The sequence below is a fragment of the Rattus rattus genome, chromosome X, assembly GCF_011064425.1.
Source record: "Rattus rattus isolate New Zealand chromosome X, Rrattus_CSIRO_v1, whole genome shotgun sequence".
Taxonomy (NCBI): Eukaryota; Metazoa; Chordata; class Mammalia; order Rodentia; family Muridae; genus Rattus; species Rattus rattus.
The window spans coordinates 16,355,531-16,375,378 of NC_046172.1; the positions used below are offsets into that span (position 1 = coordinate 16,355,531).

Here is a 19,848-nt window from a genome sequence, read left to right on the forward strand (position 1 = left end):
AAGAGTCGTAATAAATGTTAAGAGCAAGGGAGAGAAAAAATCAGAGTGCAGATAAACAGCGCAATAAAACATTTCCTTTTTCTGTCGTTCCTCATTTAGCTCTGGGTATATAGGCCCTGGGTTCCACCTCTGGTACCATAAAAAAAAAATCCTTTATTAAATACAAAAAGGATTGAAAAAGAACACGGTGAGCATCTGAAGAGAAGTAGAGAAAGCAGGAGTTAGTGGAAGGAAGAATCAAATGATGGCTAGAATACAAGAAGTCTTGTTTGGGATGGCCCACAGTAGGTTGAATTTTGTTAGGCCGGTAGGATTAGAAATGTATTTGAGGTACTATGATGAGCAGAGCACTCAGCGTGTCCCGGGAATTGCGAGCTATCACATGTGGGTCATATACATAGCAATGACTATGGGAAATACTAATCAGGTATTGTGAAGGCAGATCAATAGGCATCTGTTTGCATTAGAAGATGTATAGAAACTGTAGCTACATAACAACCTAAAGCCCTGGCTTGTTCTAGAATGCTTCTTGTTAGTGGGAGCATGCAAGAGGAACACAGCCGAGCAAATTTGGAATGCTAAAAATGTTCAGACAGGGGTCAGTGTGGCTGGCCTTCCTCTAAGACTTTTCTATGGGAGTTGATTTAGGTATCAATTCTAGGAAGAATGTAATTCCAGCAAACACTAAAGAGAAAGAAAAGGTGTGGCAGCAGTAGGAGGCTGAAATACACTATTTCAACAATTTCTGAAGGAAACATCAGAGGTAGGAAGAACTTCAGAGATCAACCTCTGAGTTCAGCTTCCATGTACAGACAGGGGTTGCCAAATGTCTCAAATACAGGAAATGACCTCTAGGATACATTTAAAGGGGGTGAGACTGGAAGCAGAGAAGGTAGCCTGCAGTCCAAAAGTCCAGACAGAAGGTAACAAGGGCTTCAGGGAGGGTGGGAGGAGTGAGAACTGAAAGGGCTATTGAAGGAAGAAAGACCTGACAGGATGTGATAATTAACCTGATACAGGGATGAGTAAGTGGTGACTCCAAGATTTCAATCTAAGCGAGTGGGAGGTGAGGAGGCCAAGGACTACAGCACTTCTGCAAGAAGACAATAGCAAGTTCCATTTTAGACATTTTAAGCCTTACGAGGAGAAAATAAATAATAATATTCAAGCAAACATTGCCCACCAGATAACTGAAAAGGGATTTGGGAGTCATGAGATTTCTTCACTGAGTAATTCTAAAAGTACAAACTAATTAATGGTAACTTTAGGATGGACATAGCTGGGGGCGGGGAGGGGGTAGCACAGAGACACAGAGACAAGCATGTAGGGACTGAACTCTGATTCTTGATTCATACAGAGGAGTAGTGTGAGAACAGTGAGAGGGTGGAGAAACAAGGCCATTCAGTGCCACAGAAACCATGCTGGCAATAGGATTTGGGGGACAACCAAGTCCATATAGTGCAATGGAAACAATACAAAGGGTAAATGACATTAAGGGTTGGTTAAACAATTACAGATAATAGCTGTTTTTAAGTGGAGGGTAGATCTCTGTATACTGATACTGAAAGACCTCCAGTATATGCAAGTGGAAAAAGAGGCACAGAAGACAGTTTCAAAATGTTCCCTTTTGTGGAAGAAGCAAAAGGATATATATGTATATATGTGTATATGTGTTGATGTATGTTTATGTGTATATGTATCGATGTATGTTTATGTGTATATGTAGGTATGTAACATTTCCCTGGGGATATAGAGAGACACTATGAAAAGGCACAATAAAAATAAATTCAGTCAGAGAAAATAAAACAGAGAGATTTGGAAGCAGGAAATTCTCCCTTGACTGCCTTTTCATGGTAAGCAGTGTTCAAGCAATGTGGAAGGAAAACAACAATGGAGTCTGGGGAAGTGTCAGGAAAGTTGGCCTTCACACAGACGTCAGTTAGTCACACTGGAGAGGAATAAAGACAACATGGGCCAGAAGAAAATGGAATCACTGAACACACACACATGCATACGAGCCCACACAGGGAATATAGAGAATTGATAGCAGTTGCCTCTGAGAAGAAAACGTAGGTGGTTTAGGGACAGGGATGAAGTAACGTATGTCTGTTTATACATTGTTAATTTTGGTCCCTGAACACTTATCACACTTATCACTCCTCTGAGATAACAATTTAAACTGCCTCAGTAAGAAGACGCGGAAGGAAGAGGAAGGAAACAGGCAAAGGAAGGAGGCTACCAGGAGGCTACCAGTCATTTGAAATTTGTTGGAAAAGATAGAAAAGGTTGAATTAAAAAAAGAACCTGAGAGGGCCGAGAACATGCCAAACCCAGTGTTGCAGTGTTATTTCCTAACTCCGTTCCCACTTTGAAAAACACCAGGAGCACACTGGGAAGAACAGGAAATCACACAAAGAGAAAAATCAAAATTTGAATACTGAGCCTATTACTGGTTGAAGTTTGACAAGGTAATGAAAACTTTCTGTCCCCATGTCTTTATCTTAGAAAAGAAACATTACTAAATATCTCTGTATACTACCACACACATACACACACACACACACACACACACACACACACACACACACACACACACACACACACACACACAGCCTGAGTGCCTAATTTGTACCTTAAATGAGCTTCCCAGGAAAGCTTTGAAATGTCTGGTCTGTGAAACTCAACTTTGTCCGATGTTTCAATGCAAGCGACAGTCTTACCATAGTGAACAGTGGGATCAGAAAGGTAGTATGACGTATAAAAATGGATTCTCTGGAAAATAAAACTTTAGGTAACATAAGACAAGCATGTGATTTGGAGTGGATTAAAGGTAGGTTCAGATACTAGCTTTCCTTTGCTTTACCTGAAGAACAACGCTTTGCCTCTCTGGACCTCACTTTTTTTTTTTTCATCTGTATGACTTAATTCATTGTAGGGATGATATTATAATGAATATGCATGCACAATTTCAAGAACACAAAAGATACTTAACGGAAACTTTGATCATCCCCACCCAGAGTTAAGACTCCCAAGCGCATAAAAACTGCTATGCCAATTTCCTATTGTGCGTTTCTATTCCCTTGCCCTTTCAAACCAGCCTTCACTCCATAAAAGCACATCAGCTAGCCCTTTGATTTTTCAAGCACCTATGAGGTCACCCAAAGAATTCTCTCCTGCCCTTTGAACCTTTAATTCCTTCTTAAATGATTTACTGGCTGTCTGGCCTCTAAATGACCATGCTAACAGCAATGTTCTTCCTATCCGAGGCTCTGGCCCTTTGATAACTAAGGTGCCCCCAAGATGGGGTTTACCATCCTTACACCCTTAGAGAGATACGTTTTCAAGAAAATGTAGAAGGAATATTATCCAAATCGTCCCCCAATGTACACAACTATTCAATCATTTCTTAGTTAAGAATGCCTCTAATTATTCATACTTTTTCATACTTACAAGAGATTCTAATAAGGATATATCCTTCCTGGGGTCCCGAGACAAACCAGCTCTGAGTCCACGGCCGTAAAACACGCTCTGCTGCAGTAGACTGGGCAGTAGCAAACTAAGCACTCCTGGTGTCACCGTGCTATCCCTGAGTATTTGAATACTGATTCTTAACCTGTCCCCTTAGTGACCTAAGATAACCTGACCGTCATACAGACGAGCACCAATGACATTAAGCCTCATTAGTCAGTTCCTTTTTTCCTTTCTTGGCGTTCTCAGCTTTGAGTGAAACAGTGAGAAAAGGAATGTCATGGTCAAATAACGAAGACACTTAAGGCATTATGTATAAATACCAGACAGTGACTCACAACCAAGGCCAGTGAAATAGAAACACGTTTGGGCTTGTTTAAGCAAAAGAAACAAAACACACACATACACACATACACATACGCACACACATGCGCACGCACACACACACACACACATTTAAGTGCAATTTCAGCTGAAGAAATGAAGGCTTGAATCAAGCACAAAAGTCAGTATACCCTCTCTGAATCCACACAGAGTAACCAGCAGAATGACTGTTGTGTTACAGTCTCACGGCAATACTTGCCTACATTTTCACTCCCCAATGCCAGCCTGCAGAATACAGCTTACATATGCAGCAAGCCAAGCAGCCTAGAGAAACCCTCATCCCCCACTACTGTCACCCCTCTTCACATCTCAGGTTGCACTGTTGCACTGGAGGGGTCCTTCCTAACTTCCTCTACCATCATTATCATCACATGTTCCCTCCATACAAAGCTAACATGAGGATTTGAGGCTCACCACAGTTTCTAAGGAAAGTTGGTCATTCCACCTGGAGCCATCTGGGGATGAGAATGATCAAAGGGTGGAAAACCACTTGAAGAAGCAAATTCATTATGGTAGTTGTTCCTCCAAGCAGAAGCCCCGTTTTACTATTCCAGTTTTTTCTAGATCTTCTTTCAAAGCTGCCTTTCTCCATCTGAGTTCACCATCCCATGCCTCTCTTTTGAGTTGGGAGTGATACCAATAATACTTTTTACTCAGATTAAGACTTCTAGGTTTTGTCTTGAGGTTGGGTCTGTGAATTAACAGGGTGGGGTGGGAGAAGCTTCTGAAAAGCTCTCAGTTTAGAGGAAAGGAAGAATGATATACCATTTCTTCTTGTCCAGTAGTAACAGTTGACTTGGTTGCTAGAATCTCAGCCTCTGAGCTCCCAACAGAACAGGAAGTAAAAGATGAAGAAGAGAGAGAGACAGGCAAAAGAAAGGGGAAAAGAAGACCTGGCATAGGGCGAAACTTGATTGTCAGGGGCCTGTTCCAGATCACCATCACTTACAGGCTTAAAGTAGAGTTCAGCCTTAAATTAGGACTACAACCTAGGGTTATGGGAGATAGAAGTACCTTACCTGGGTCTTAGCAGTGGAAATTAACTCTCCCTGGTTCTGCCCTTCATTCCTTTGCTTTTTATTAGGGGCTGGAAAGGGAAAGTCTGTAACTCAAACCCTGCAGCTGAACAGGGCTAAGAGCCAAAACCTTCCTTAAGCAGATCCAGTATGTACAGAGCCTGAGCACATTTCTCAAGCCAAGGGCACGGAGAAAGCACGAAAATTACATATTGAGCCCTTTACATCTAGAAGAGGAAAGTTAGCCTCCCACCCCAGCTCACACAGCAGAGCAGTCAGCAAGCTAGCTCTTGTAAGAGCCTAGCACTCAAGCAATCTCTGCCACACCAAAAAAATGTCTCCCCCAGCAGCTAGGTATTTGAATGGATTTCAAATATAAATTACAAGTTATTTTACCTGGTGAGAGAAAGGAGGCAAACTAAAGAACCTACATGCGCATTAACCTTAGAGCAAACAGTGTTGTTTTAGCTACAAAGAGCTAGGAATGGGTTTAGACCAATTTCCACAGTACAGGCATTTTTACAAAGTTCTGCATTTAGTTTCATAAGGTGGAGAAAAGTAGATGCTGTTGCACAAAATAGTAATGAGGTAGAAACTCGATTCATGAAGGACGGGAAGTAGAAGACATAGGATGGTCCTCAAATTGACAGGTACATCTACACACAAATTGACTCTTTCTAAGGCATTCTATTAAGTATAAAGATACAGAACATCAGTGCTACAGGTAATCACTCCAAACTTGTACAAATTTCAATGATAAAATATTTCCCCAGCCAGATTTACAGCACAAGAGGTTGTAAGATGAATCCCCATCTCCTTTTTATTTTTAGGGTGGTAAAGACAAAACCTAGGCAATGAAATCCCACATGGCAGTTGAACAATATTTTTAAAGGTCGTATTGAAGAACACTTATTATTCCAAAATCATAAACAATGATATTCACAGATTAATATTAGCTCATGCCAGGCAGAGAGGAGAATACTTCTACCAATCAAAATGGAACAGAAACTTGAAACTCCTGTGGTTTGAGGTTTGCCTCACAAGCTACCACATTTTATTTTACATATATAGAAAACAATCCTTAAACATCTTGGCAAAGTCAACTGATATTTTTTAGAAGCCTCAATCCATTTTATCATGTCCATCTGAGGTTTGGATTTTTTTTGTTTACTTGCTTTTTTCCTAGAACTCCAGCTAGCAACACCTCTACTGACTAGGCATCCTGCAGATCCAAACAAACTAACCTAAACTTTGTCTGTTTGCTAACCAGACAAAGCCAGGGATGCTCATTAAATCACAAAGCAGGCCAGTTTCCTAAGTCTTTGGGGCATAGGCTAGTCTGGCAATTAACGGATTTACAGAACAATCAATAGATTAGAAAATTGTGTGTTGACAACAGTATTCCTAACAGAATGACTTGCTATTTCAATTGATTGAACCCCTAAGTAAGCAGATATAAACAAACCTCTTTGTGTTTGTCCCCACCTGCCTACTACCCCCCAGCTTGATTGTCCCATAAGAAGTATCAGAAGACCAAAAACAAAGTACAAACTGCTTCCCCTGTCAATCCCCATCTTCTACATTTGAAATAGAGGCATCAGCTCCCATACCTATTAACTTCTGCTTCATTCTTTTAGTGGTATACAATGTCACTAACCCCTGGTTACCTGACATCTAACACACTCTCAGCACATTACCATATTGCTCCAAACGGTCTCTTCTGATCAATCAGTCACTTTAGGTCTCTCCTCAGACATGCAGTTATGTGACTGGGACTATACTGGATGCCTAGTTTAAATACAGTAATTCTGCCTGCATCTTTAAGGCATTCATCCAATCAGAACAAACTCTCTACCACCACCCAAGACTGCCTAAGTACCATGCATGTACCCCTCAGGTTCAGCTTCAATTTTTACCTTTCCCTCAAAGCTCCCAACATTGAACCATGAACAAATCTTATTAGATTTTATTCTATTGTCTCAGCATCCAACTGTTTTTTTTCCCTAGACATACAGTAGTTATGTACATAAATAAACTTCAATAAACATGTCATCTCTTTGAGAATCCAAAGATCAGGTCTACTCTGGTGGTCATGTCATGAATTCTGTGGTTTAGGAGGAGGAACTCTGCAAAGTGCTCCACAAATCTGTGCTCTGATGTGCAGATTAGTTAACTGGTTCATTGGCTGATTGGCTGATTGATTCATAGATTGGAGTCTTAATTGAGAGTTTTTAGGACAACCAAACAAGGTTTAACACAGCCCTTTAAAGCTCCAGCTATTTAGACATGGGGCAAAAATCGTGTCTTGTCTACCGCAGGCAGTTGTAGACATCACATTAAAATTGTCCTGTCATTTCATGCACATTTGCCAACTTCAAACATTTTATTATTTAACAAGAATTTCAGCTTAATAAGGATACCTAGGATATTCTATTTCCTTCTTCAATCACATATGCCAGTGGTATTTATATGAAGTAAAGAAGAAAGAAATCACCTCTATTGGAACAACCATACAAGTTCATTTCATTTTACTGTTGAGATTATAATTTAAATATATTCCCCACTTCAGCCCTTCCATATACCACTCCCTGCTCTCAAATTCCTGGCTTCTTTTTCTACTTCTTATTATTGAACCACACAAATTTGACAATTTTCATTTGATAATTATAAAACCTAGACACAACAAGGAAAATGACTTACTTAAAAGGCTCACAGATGAGGGGCAGCCATTAAGACTAAGATTCTGATCTTCTGAAGGCTACAGATATAAAACAAAAAACAGGCCTGGGATATGACTCAGTTTGTAGATTGATTGATCTCTTAGCATGCCCCAAGCCCTAGGTTCTAACCCTAGCACTTCCAGGAGACAGACAGACAGACAGACACACACACACACACACACACACACACACACACACACACACACACACACACAAAAAACCTGAGGTATAATTATTGACATTACTAGTTTCTTCATTAAATTTTATTTCTCATTCCTCTTCTTTCTCCCATCCAATTCTCCTTATTTTTAAGATATATAGGTGTGACATTGTAAAAAGAAACTGAGACTTGGGATAAGCCAGACGTTTGAATGCCAGAGGTTTAGCTCAGCGGCGGAGCTTTTCCTAGCATATACGAAGGCCTGAGTTCTGTCCACAGCACTGCGAAAAATCAAAATAAATGATTAAAATTAAAATAATATTGTGGTGGCACTGTGGACTGAAACTACACCTCTGCCTCCTGAATTAAGTTTCAATGCCAGCTCTCCCACTTAGCATAGAATTTCAAATCTTTCCCTTAACTTCTCTTGGGTCTTAATCCCTTCATTTGCATAACTGAGACATCAATATCCCCTTCAGAGACCTACTATAAATATTAAAGGAAAACACATGCAAAATACCTGAAACAGACTTATTTGCCACTCCAGGTTCTCAAGGTTTGTGATCCCCACCCCTTGTGTAGGCTCTGACCACCCTTTGCATCCAACAGATTGCTGAACTCCAGTCCAAACTACTGGTCCTCCACTCTGTAAATATCTGGAAGTATCCAGATCCTTGCCTGATCCATGTTTCAGCCTATGGTCTTGACCTTTCTTAATTAACAATTTAAATTAAGAAAGCCCCAATGTCACAGTCAATTTCTCCAAAGAACATGAGTCAGGTCTGACACACACTCACAGCTCTGTAGTCAAAACATCATCACTCATACTTTCAATTAGAGAGAGAGGCCATTAAAAGCTACTTGCCTGTGGAAGTTTGGGCAGAAGGGACTTTTCCTTAAACACACACACACACACACACACACACACACACACACACACACACACACACACACAAATAGAAATGGAGAGCAGTAAGACAGCCCAACAAAGACAAGGCTTTAGCTTGTCATGGTATCATAAGCAAAGATGAGACTGTAGCCATGAGTATCTAACCCTTTTCCTGAATGACTAGTCAAACCAGCTTTACTTCTAGCTCTACCTCCAACCCCCTCTTCTCAAAAGAAAGATCAGTTTCTGATAGACCATGAAAGGCAATAAATATAGGAGAACCATTCAAAACCTTCCTGCTGGGGGAGGGCTTATGGAAAAAGAAAACCAAAACAGCTAGAAATCGGTTGGGTGGTGTTAGAATGAGGGCCGGAAGATATCTCAGAGAATCTGTTCTTCAGTGGGCTTAACCCTTGGTCCTGTCAGATCAATTCTACCTCCCACATTCTTTAGAGAGGTAACATTAAAAGATTTGAGTGAAAGTTAACAGACCATGCCCGTCTCTGAGAACACACCAGGAAACAGCCACTTCTGTAAAGATAGGAAACGGCAGTGTGGAGAAACGTGGTGTTCTGTGAGAGCTGTCTGCTGTCACATTGCCACAGCCAGAACAAGAAAGGACTCTCAAGCCCTTCCATAAAGTAGAAACTTACTCCCTGAAAGTTCTACCAAAAAAAAAAAAAAAAAAGAGGATGGCACAAAGAAATGAAAGGAACATGCCAAGATTACTCAGGAAATTGCTAAGTATCTCCAAGTAACGGAAGGTGGCAAAAGACTTGTCCTTAATTCAGACTGGACAGAGAAATGAAGTGTGAGAAATCTTCCCTCTGTTTCTACTTTAATTTACTGAACTATTTCAAACTTACTGGCCTCAATTAGCCCCTACCAGAGCATCCTGAGCCCCGACAGACAAAGCTGCTGTAGCAAAGTAGAAGTGCTCAGTGTAACCAAAGGGGGAAAATGGGTTCTGGATAGCCGGCAGGGCAGCCAACGGACAAAGAAACAAAGAGCCAATGGCACTTGAGTGAGAGTCCAAAATGGAGGCCTTAAACAACCAGTGCTTGTGGCTACAGGCTTGAAATCGAGGACTGGACATGAAATAAAGATAGGTAGTGGATGGATGGATGGATGGATGGATGGATGGATGGATGGATGGATGGATGAAAAATGAGTCTCTTCCTCTGAATGAGGAAGTAGTAATTCTGTCCCAGAGCATAGGCACAGACTTATACTGAAAGAGGAGGGCGGAAGTGAAGAGTCATGGGAGGGGTTAGAAAGTACTTTGAGAGCTCAAGTCATCTTGATCCTTGCCACTTCGGTGCCCCAGCAGGATGGCTCTGCCCAAATAAACATGCCAGTGAGGTGTGCGGAAGAAACAGATCATCTCTTGCAAAACTAATATACACGGCAATGTTTCCACTCGCCTATTTGCACTGAAGGTGGCTAAGGGACATGAGGAGACAAAGTTTACTTCATCCTGGTCCTTGGAACATAATCTTTAGCTAGGAAAAATTGTACTCAAATTTACTGATCAACAACTTAATTAAAGAATGTCAGTAATAAATATTTTAGTGAGTACCAGGAAACAAAATATTTGGTTTTATAGATGCCAAGTGAAAGTGATCTCATTATCAACACACCCAGAATAAAACAGTTGGAAGATAACTCACAGGTAAACCTATAGCTCAGTTACCATGGAGATCTAACACACATCTGGTCCCAGTAGTGAGGATATGAGTACATCAAGCACTGATGGCAACAGAAATCCCAAAGTTGCTTAGAGCTGTGTACTAGAACTCTCTAGAGTACTTTTCTGTAACTTATAGATGAATTGTTTTCCAAGAATACCTTGTGTAAGTAAGCATCTTGGAGTTCTGAATACCATTTCTTACAAAAAAATATTATTCAGTATGATTATGTTGAATAATTTCATTGCTCATCCACTATGGATTAAATAGGATTCTCTAGAGTTGTTCTGAGTGAGCCTAACAACTATTGTCAAGTGTCAGTGTGGACATGTTCTCTGGACTTCAATTTCCCTTCCCTTAGAAACCTAGGGCTCGGGGTTGGGGATTTAGCTCAGTGGTAGAGAGCTTGCCTAGGAAGCGCAAGGCCCTGGGTTCGGTCCCCAGCTCTGAAAAAAAGAACCAAAAAAAAAAAAAAAGAAACCTAGGGCTCCAACAATGAAAATTAAGCCCTGCTCCAATCTCCTCCCTGGTCTAGACTTTTGGAGTAAAGAAAGGCATTTCCCAGATCAGATGATAAGTGGGGAAATATGGAGAGATACATTTTTAAAAGCCTGTGAATGCAAGACCTCCAGCACGAGTGACTTCTGTGGCTATTCCGAGTCTAAACAGAAAACCCCAAAACCCCAGACCCTAGAAACCCAGGGTTGCAAGAAACACTGCAATCAGTGCCATATATTTTAATACACACATGTTTGTATATGTGTATATGTGTATGTGTATGTATGCATGTATATAAGAGACTACTTACATATCACATATGACATATGGTTGGTATTTTCAATTTTGGAATTGATTACTTTCCCTAGAAGGGAAGTTCAGAGAGGTTAAAAAACTGGAATTCTGATTCTGACAACATTTATTAAATACCACTTCCTACTCTGTTAACAGTGTCTTTGTTTAGACATATACACTCTATGAAGGCAAGTCCTAAGCCCTCCCCCCCCTCTGTCATCTTCCCTGGAGTGTCTTTCTCACAGCTGCTGTGGGCTAGGAGCAAGGGGAATTCCATGTAAATAGTAGGAGATGAAAAGTGTCACTGAAAAATTTATTATTTGTGGCTAGGAGGATGGCTCAGTAGAAAAAGTGTTGTATAACCATAAGGAGCCAAGTTCAGATCCCTAGCACCCACAAAGAAGACAGGTATGGTGGTGCATACCTATAACCCAAACACTGGGGTGGGGTCAGGGATAGGCAGGTCCCAGATAATCAAAAGTCTAGTAGCCAGACAATGAAAGTTCTAGGTTCAAAGAACCAGTTTCGAAAAATATAGTGGGAAGCAACAGAGGAAGATATCTAACATCTGCCTCTGACCAACCAACACACACACACACACACACACACACACACACACACAAACACACACACACACACACACACACACTTCGTCATATGGCTTTCCTGTGTGCTTATTTAAAGACCTTGGACAACTATGGATTTCTAGCAGCACAGTATTTCCTTCAACTATCAGACATGGTCACAGAGCCTTCTTATGACATTGCCACCAGAGAAACAGAGCCATCTTTGGCTATATCTTCTTTTGAAAACACTTATTTTGTTTTATGAGTGTGTACAAGCATGCACAGGAACACATGTGCATACAGGAGCCTGAGGAGGTCAGAAGAAGGGCAACAGATCTGGACCTGCTTTACATTTGGGCTGCCATGTACATAATGAAAATCAAACCAAGGTCATCTGCAGGAGCTAAGCCCCTTTAGCTGCTGAGCCCCCTTCAGATATGTGTTTTTAAAGAATGGTCTGTAGCTGGACACAATTCTCAGCACAAAAAAAGGTCTCACTTAATTTTTGTAACTTTCTCCAGGAGATGGCTATATTGTGTGTGGGCTCCATAACTAAAGAGAGCCTCAAGGAGTAGGGATGAGGGATGTAGCCCAGCGGAAGAGCACTTGTCTACCATGCTCAATGTCCTAGCTTTGAGCTTGAGCACCAGAAATTTGAAGAGGGGAGGGGAAAGAACAATGAACAAGATGTAGTGAATCCAGAGTGGAGTGAGGAACCTCAGATCTCCTAAGAGTTGAGAAGGCACATAAATTTGATTTTTGAAAGTACAGAAGGAAAGGCTAAATCACAGACCCCCATAAGGAAAAGTTAAGGGAGCACATCTCTTTTTTTTAACTCTCAAGGGTTTTTCTAAAACAGAGGAAGCACCACTGTTCTGTGTGGTCCAAGATTGCAGGGCTTAGCCCCATGGATGAGAGGCAAAGAGAAATGTTTGCAACTCAATATAGGTAAAAACTCTCCACAGATTAAACCTGACAACAGTGAAGTAGGCAGGCTTGAATATACACATGATCCCCCTTGACCAGAGGAGAACATAATCAGAGACCCTCCACAACAGGTTCTTTAAGTGACCTTAAAGCAAGTGACTTCCAGTGACTCTGAGACTGTTTCTAGGTCCCAACCAAGAGCAGCAGCAATATAGCAGCCCTTAGTTAAGCCTGCCCTTTGGCACAGGGGGCAGTGGGCACTGAGAGCACACCTTCCTGTAATCTCTGCTGTTCTTCATTAACTTCTCCCAGATGGGTCAGCACATTTTCCTCTGGTTTGGAAGAAGCCTAACCATAAACACAATCGTGTTCTCTCATGATAATTACCCCATAACTAGTAGTCTCTGTCCGAAACTGTCTTTTTCTCTTTAAAGAAATTCCTGGGGAGTGTTCTGGGAGAAGCAAGGGAGAAATGCTTTAACTATTTAAAGAACAATGCTCAAGTGTCTTCCAGCTGGAGTTAAAAGTATTGTCTTTGAGGTTTTAGGGAAGAGAAACTGTACAAAAAGGCATGGACCCTTTTCCTTCACGAACAAAACATGGTTATTAACAGGGTACTAGGTATATATGACAGAGCTAAAATCCCATGTATGCAAATTATTTAAGACAGGGCCTAAAATTCTACGTATGCAAAGGGTTAGCCAAGCTTTGTGAGACATACCATATAGCCTTTTTGTTTTACCCCCCTCTTATATCCTTAGATAGATTCCTATTCCATGCTGTGTCCTTTCTGGAAGAAGACAGAAGTCATGAAACTGAAGAAGGTGTCTTTGTGGATTCTAGTGGGAAAGATCAGGGATGGATTCATATAAGTAATCAGGCTGCATTCATCTACTATTAACATACCCTGCAAAAATACCTTTGGGACTGCCAGGTCCTTGACTAGGCCTGAGGGTGGGGCTAGGTCTGACCTATAATGCAGCTGGAAGGACTTGAAAGCTACATCATTGCTCGCACAACCTCTACATCCAACACGAACTCAAAAGTCACAGCCAAATTTACTTCCAGTCACAAGGAAACATCAATCTGATCATTCGGCTGCCTTTTAAAGTTTCAACTGCTTTTTTTTTTTTTTTTAATGTTTAGAACTAAGATCAGCATGAGAGGGCACTGGAGCTGACAAAGAACTTAAAGAGCAGGTCCTGCCTTTCTATGAGGTCAAGGATAAAAAGGGTTACCACATCCATTCTCACATCCTCTGTGATAATGGAGATGGGACAAATGAACCGACTATCACTCTGTAAATAGTGACTTAGAGCTAGCAGGGGTAAACATGACAGAGGAATATTTGTGTACATTCCATAGGCTTTCTCCTTCAGCCTATGCTCCAACTCCGCCCTACTTTGTTAGAGAACGGTGACTAGCTCCCACTTGCCTCACTGTGCCAAATTGAGACACCTACCAAAAACAGGCCAGAAAAGAGCAAATATGTGGGTGGGGTAAGCACAGGGTTCTGGCCTGTCCTTTTTACCCTAGTTATCCGCTTCCTTTCCCTGAATCCTGACCACCAGTCCCACCCTTTCTTTTCCATGTGCGGGGCCCATTTTTAAGAACTGACATTACACAGGAACCTTAGGCTGCTGTTCCGTTTTTCTGTCCTTCTGTCTCTCCCATGCCCCCATACCCACACACACTGCTCCAGTCTCTGAGGCCTCCAAGAGGTCCTATATGATACAGATTCATTGGTGCCAGAACTTTGCAAAAGTTCACCCCCCCCCGCCCCCGAGAAGAATCATTTTATGCAGGGAGTCAACTCCATGAATGACTATAGACAAGGCCACTACACTAAAACAGACACATTTGACTTGAAGACAATCCCCATTTCATTCAGACAATACCTGTCCTGATCTAGTATGAGAAGCTAGCCAAAGAAATGAATAATTTTAAGGTCATGTGACCACTCCCTCATGGTCATTTTCTTATGACTTCAGTAGTACTAATGTCACATATGGAAAAATCACAAGCTTCTCCCTAAAACCTGTGGTAATCAATAGAATAATGGTCTTTAACATATTGTCCCTTTTTTGCCACTTGATTATCAACGCATAGCTATACAAGTCTCCATAAATCAGGCTGCTGAATTCTACACATCCAGGAAACCATATTAGCTAGTTCCACTGAAGATTGTCCCAACCTGACCATTTCCTGGTCTTAAAATGAAAAGTTAGTTTTCCTATTCCTAAGCTGTCTCCTCCTACTGATCACCTTTTCTCAAATGTCTCCATCGCCCTGGCTATACCTTTCCCAAGCAGGTACAGCATATCAGCCTGAACTCTAACTATGTCTGGATTTCCCCAGAAGCAAAGGAGGTCTGCTGCCATTTTGCATTGTGACTCTTAGCTCATCTGTCTTTCACAAGCCTAAGTTATTTAGTTACCAAAAGAGTCTCCCCCTCCCACCCTTGAGCTCAGACTTCATTAGCATATACCTAAAACACAGTGGTTATAGATGACTTCTCAACATGGAAAGCATTACTGGCGTTAGAGGCCAGTTAGAATAGATATAGCCCTGAAAGTTATTAGTCAATGCTCCCTCGCATGTTGTAGTACTACCAGAAGAATCAAGATATTCTCTAGGCCACCAAAAAGAAAAAGGCTGACAGTCCACCACACAACAGACTGAAGCAAGCTACTCAACGCACCACAGAGTCAGCTTCCCTATCAGCTTCTCTGTAGCCTTCCCTGACTCTCACAGTGTGGCTGGGATAGGATAACAGAGTACGAGGTAAGAAGTACACTGTATGTTAGGATGCAAAAGAAACGGCCATCTTCCTTACTCACTATATAGCAGTTCCGGTGAAAAGAATGTCAGGGTTATGACGATTCACTACCAAACCATCATAGCGCCATTTAAAGACTGCCCACTTCCAATTCATTTTAGATCTAGGGATGCCCAGGCCCAGGAAAGCCAAGGGATATTCCCAGGATTCCACAGCAAAGATTGACAAGGCAAGAGTTAGAATCCAGAGGGTTGTTGGTTTGTTTGTTTTTTATTTCCCAATTCATTTCAATTTCTAGTCCATCCCCACTGGTCACTTAAAAACCTACTTGTGGGGAGAGAGCTATATTGTCCTGAAGCATAAGAAGAAACACACTAAGATAGAACAATGAAATATCCCAAATAGTTATCTCGTGAAGAAGGAGGAGGAAGAGGAGGAAGAGGAGGAAGAGGAGGAAAAGGGGGAAGAGGGGGAAGAGGAAGAAGAGGAGGAAGAGGAGGAAGAGGAGGAGGCTACAAGCATTACACTGAAAAACTAAAATACCTTTATGTGATGTCCCAGCCAACCCAGTTATACCTGGCTTTTACTCCTGCACACCCATACATACAATAATGAATCTTTATATAATAGGGGCCAAGTGTGCATTCAGCAGAAAGGGAATCATTAAAAGGCACCCTGCCTCTCCACACACGAGGCACTTCCTTAGCAGTGTGGCCAAGAAAACCCTCATATATCCTCAAATAATCCCCCAGCCAGACCACAAATTGCTGGCTGCCCCATACTTAGTAACACCCCCTGCCATGCTCCTATGGGCTCACAAAATAATTCAGGACCACAGCAACAAGCACTGTCAGAGGGCCTGGCAGGTTGGGGCAGCCTGGACAAAGCTGTAGAAATGACCTCTCCAGGGTCTAGGCAGACTGGAAATTCTGTGGGCAGCCTGAGGAGGAAAAGAAAGGGGGAGCTGCCAGACTGAGGGCTGCATATCCTATTGTGACCTTGGTGGAAAGAGAGGGGTTGAGTTTGATTAGAAGAAATTCTTCAAGGCTAAGATCCCCCTCTCCAAAGGGGCTATTTAATAGGGTGTTGTTGCTGTTGTTGTTGTTGTCTGTCTGTCTGTCTGTCTGTCTGTTTTTTAAAAAGTGGTTTGCTCCAGAGAATACCAAAGGAAGGGTGTTAAAGGGCAGGATGTGAGGGTAGATCACAAAATCATCTACTTCAATCTGGTTATGCTGGTTGAAGATCGCCTGGTTTGGGAAGGCTAAAGATTCTCTCGAGGTCCCTGTCAATCGCCTCAAAATGTTGCCTCAATACACCTCAGACAGTCAGAACTGACTGGTTCACACGTGGGCAACACGTTGCCCCAACACCTTAAAGATACCTACACAAGTTAGCTAGCAAGCCATGCCAATGCATGGAGAAAGTAACATAGATTGTTATGGCGGGGGAGGGCAGTAACTTTCAGAGCTCAGCTGCTCTGTTAACATGGGAAACAAAAAGAATCCCTATAGCTACATTTGTTACTTTAAAAAGCTAGAGCATTCCACCCCCCGCCCAGATCTCCATCTACAATCTCAACTGCCTTCCCCGTGCATTGGAATGGCTCGCTAACTGAGTTTGTAAGAGAAACAAGAAAAGTGGGTTAAAGTTCATGAAGTCCCTCCACCTGGCAATCTTGTGCTCCAAGGTGAGCAGTCTTACAAGTCACTCTTCCCAGTAACGACTCCAATAGTCCCCCATCCTCCACCCTCACTCGCACTGGAGACGCCTGGGTTTGGAGGTTCCAGAGCTCTTGGGAGTGCTTCTCTCCCCCGGCCTCTAGCTGCAACTTGGTTCCAGCTGATCACAGGCTCTTAAATCAAAGCAACCCTAGTGGCCGCTTCAGCACAGCTGTGCTCCATGGCACAAAAGTTCCCTCCACACTTCGCAGCGTGCAAGAAATCTCGCTGGCGCGGGGCAGGAGGGAGGGAAAGGGGCCGAGGGGGAACCGGCAGCAGCAACGCCCCAGCTCTGAAAGAGCGTGTGTGCGTCCGGCTGTGGGAAGAGAGGCTGCGGAAAGCCAGCGATGCCTCATCACCAGCTCTGCGCCAGACCCTAGCCCAGCAACCTGCCTCGGGCAGGACAGCCCGAGGGAGAGCCGGGAGAGCCAGTCCCGAGCCCCCCACCCCCCGCCCGTGCCCTCAGCCCCTCACTGTCCTGCCCGGCTCAGGGGCCTCCAAGTCAAGGAGAACCCCCAGCAGCCGCCATTTCCTGCAGCCCACACTGAGGTGAGTGGCCTCCTCGCCGTGGGGGGAGTGAGGCTGCCCCGGTGCCCCGTGAGTGTGACTGCACGCAAAGCTCCTGCGGGGGCCGGGGACCGGGCGCCTCGGGTCCCATCCTCCAGCCACACACTTCCCTGCAGTCTGCTCCGGCGGCAGGACCCCCTCGGTGTGGCTGCAGCCCCTCGGGCTCCGGCCGGCCAAGTCGCAAAGTGGGGCTGAGGCCCGCACCCCGCGCACTCTGCGCACCCGCTAGCCCATTCAAAGTTGGACGCCGTGAGGAGCGAGCCACCGCTCCTTACCTTCGACACCGTGAGCGGCTCGCAGTGCTCCAAGCCCCCCTTCAGGGTGAAGCCCCAGGGCGCCCCCCCTTGCAGCTGCACCGGGACGTACTGGAAGGACCCCGGCCGGTTCTCCATCCTCGGCTCGGCTGGGCAGGCGCCGCCGGGCTCCTTTTCCGCGGGGGCTACGGAGCCTCCGCCCCCAGCAGCTCAGCCACCATCGTCCTCCAGCGCCGCGCCGCCCCGCTCCGCCTACTCTCCCGGCTGGAGACGCTCAGGCAGCTAGTGAGCTCTAGGAGGAAATGACACGGAGCTGGAGAGAGGGGGGAGAGGGAGGGGTAAGGAGAAGGGGGAAAAAAGAAAAGAAGGAAAGAGAGGCGGAGGGATGGTGCTTAATGGACAAGAAAACGGAGCAATGGGGAGGGGCAGGCACTGGGACCTCGCCTATAGGATCGCTGAGGAGTGGGAGCTAGGCGAGGCCTCACATCAATTGTTACATTGTTTCATTCAAGTAGGCCCCCCTCTTTGGTCCTCCTCTTTACTGCGGAGCTACCCGCCCCTCCTTCAGCCCGAGCAAACCGAGGTGAAAGTCAGTGTGCATGGGCCCTCGTGGCCGAGTGCACTTTTCTGATTAGAGCCTTCATGTCTCTCTGACTGCCTTTTTCTCCTGAGGGTGCTGAGAGCCAGGTCCTGGGATGTGGGGGAAGGAGGAAGGGGGCGATTACAAGGCTACTAATCTGTGGACCTTGCCTACAGGAGTGGAAAGTGAAGTACACCCAGGACCAGCAAACACAGTGGGGTTGTGCATGTAGGCTACTTCATGCACACAGTAGTTGTGTGGAGTCATTATGGAACATTGCCTAGGAGCATGGTTTAAATAAAGGAGAACTGAGGATGGCCCCTGAACAGGCGCAGCCACAAGCTAGCTCCCTACTGGTGTCTCTGGGAGTACTGTGATTGTGGGTGTGCCTGTCATCTGGGGGGTCCTGACATTGCCTTGCACTTGCTGCATGAGATGGCCAACCCAGGGATCTACAAAGTTAGGACTAGCCAAAACCAAGAAAGAATATCCATTGATAAGCTGGCCGATTGATAATGTGCCTTTTGGATCAATTTACTTAACACACTGGGTCTGAAACCTACCCAAGCATCTGTTCTTGGCTGAGCCTGTTTCTCTGGCTCTTAGAATCGGCCTAACAGCTACAGAAACAGTCTTTAAGATCATCTGATGCTGAGTTCTCAGCCTTGACCTAAGCACTTTATCTCCCCTCTCAGGACATGTTTTCTCTGCAGCCACAAGTGGGAAGTGACTTTTTAAAGGGCTTCACACCAGCAGGGAAAGTGTTGACAAGACAAGGCTGAGTCAACAAGACTTTCTTAACTTGGTCTTGCTTTTGAGCGTCCTTTCCCATGCCTTCATACTTTGTTCCTCATGACAGCAAACACTATCTGGTCCCTTCCTTCCATGGAAAACTTCCCACAATTCAGGTGTCCACTCTCTGCTCCCACTTCCTCGTTGTGTCTTAAGCATCCTGCTGCCTGTCCTATGTCCCAGCATGCCAAGGAAATTGCTCATAATGGTAATTTGGATGTTTATAATCTGCCACGTGTCCTTAGAGACAATCCTACATAAAGAAGCCATAATCGACCATGTACACAAACCTAAGAAAAACCATGATCATGTTACTAGAAATCAGAAAATGCCTTCTCAATTTGCTGATTCCTTTTTTAAATTTATTTTTGGCACTAAGGATAGAACCTAGGGCCTTGTTCATGACAAGCAAGTCTTAAGATAGATCCCTTCATCCCCTTTTGGGATTAATTTTTTTTATAGTAGTGTCTTAGTGTTTCCATTACTGCGAACAGACACCATGACCAAGGCAAGTCTTACAGGGACAACATTTAATTGGAGCTGACTTA

At 43.8% G+C, this 19,848-nt stretch overlaps 1 protein-coding gene across 1 annotated transcript in view; it reads right to left on the minus strand.

The window, feature by feature from the left end:
* The window catches only part of Shroom4 (shroom family member 4), a 206,220-nt gene extending 188,056 nt beyond the window's left edge, over window positions 1-18,164 (minus strand). The window contains 1 exon segment of the mRNA XM_032890213.1: window positions 17,950-18,164. Coding sequence (XP_032746104.1) covers window positions 17,950-18,066 — 117 coding nt within the window. The 5' untranslated portion in view covers window positions 18,067-18,164.
* Between the last annotated feature and the right edge of the window lie 1,684 nt (window positions 18,165-19,848).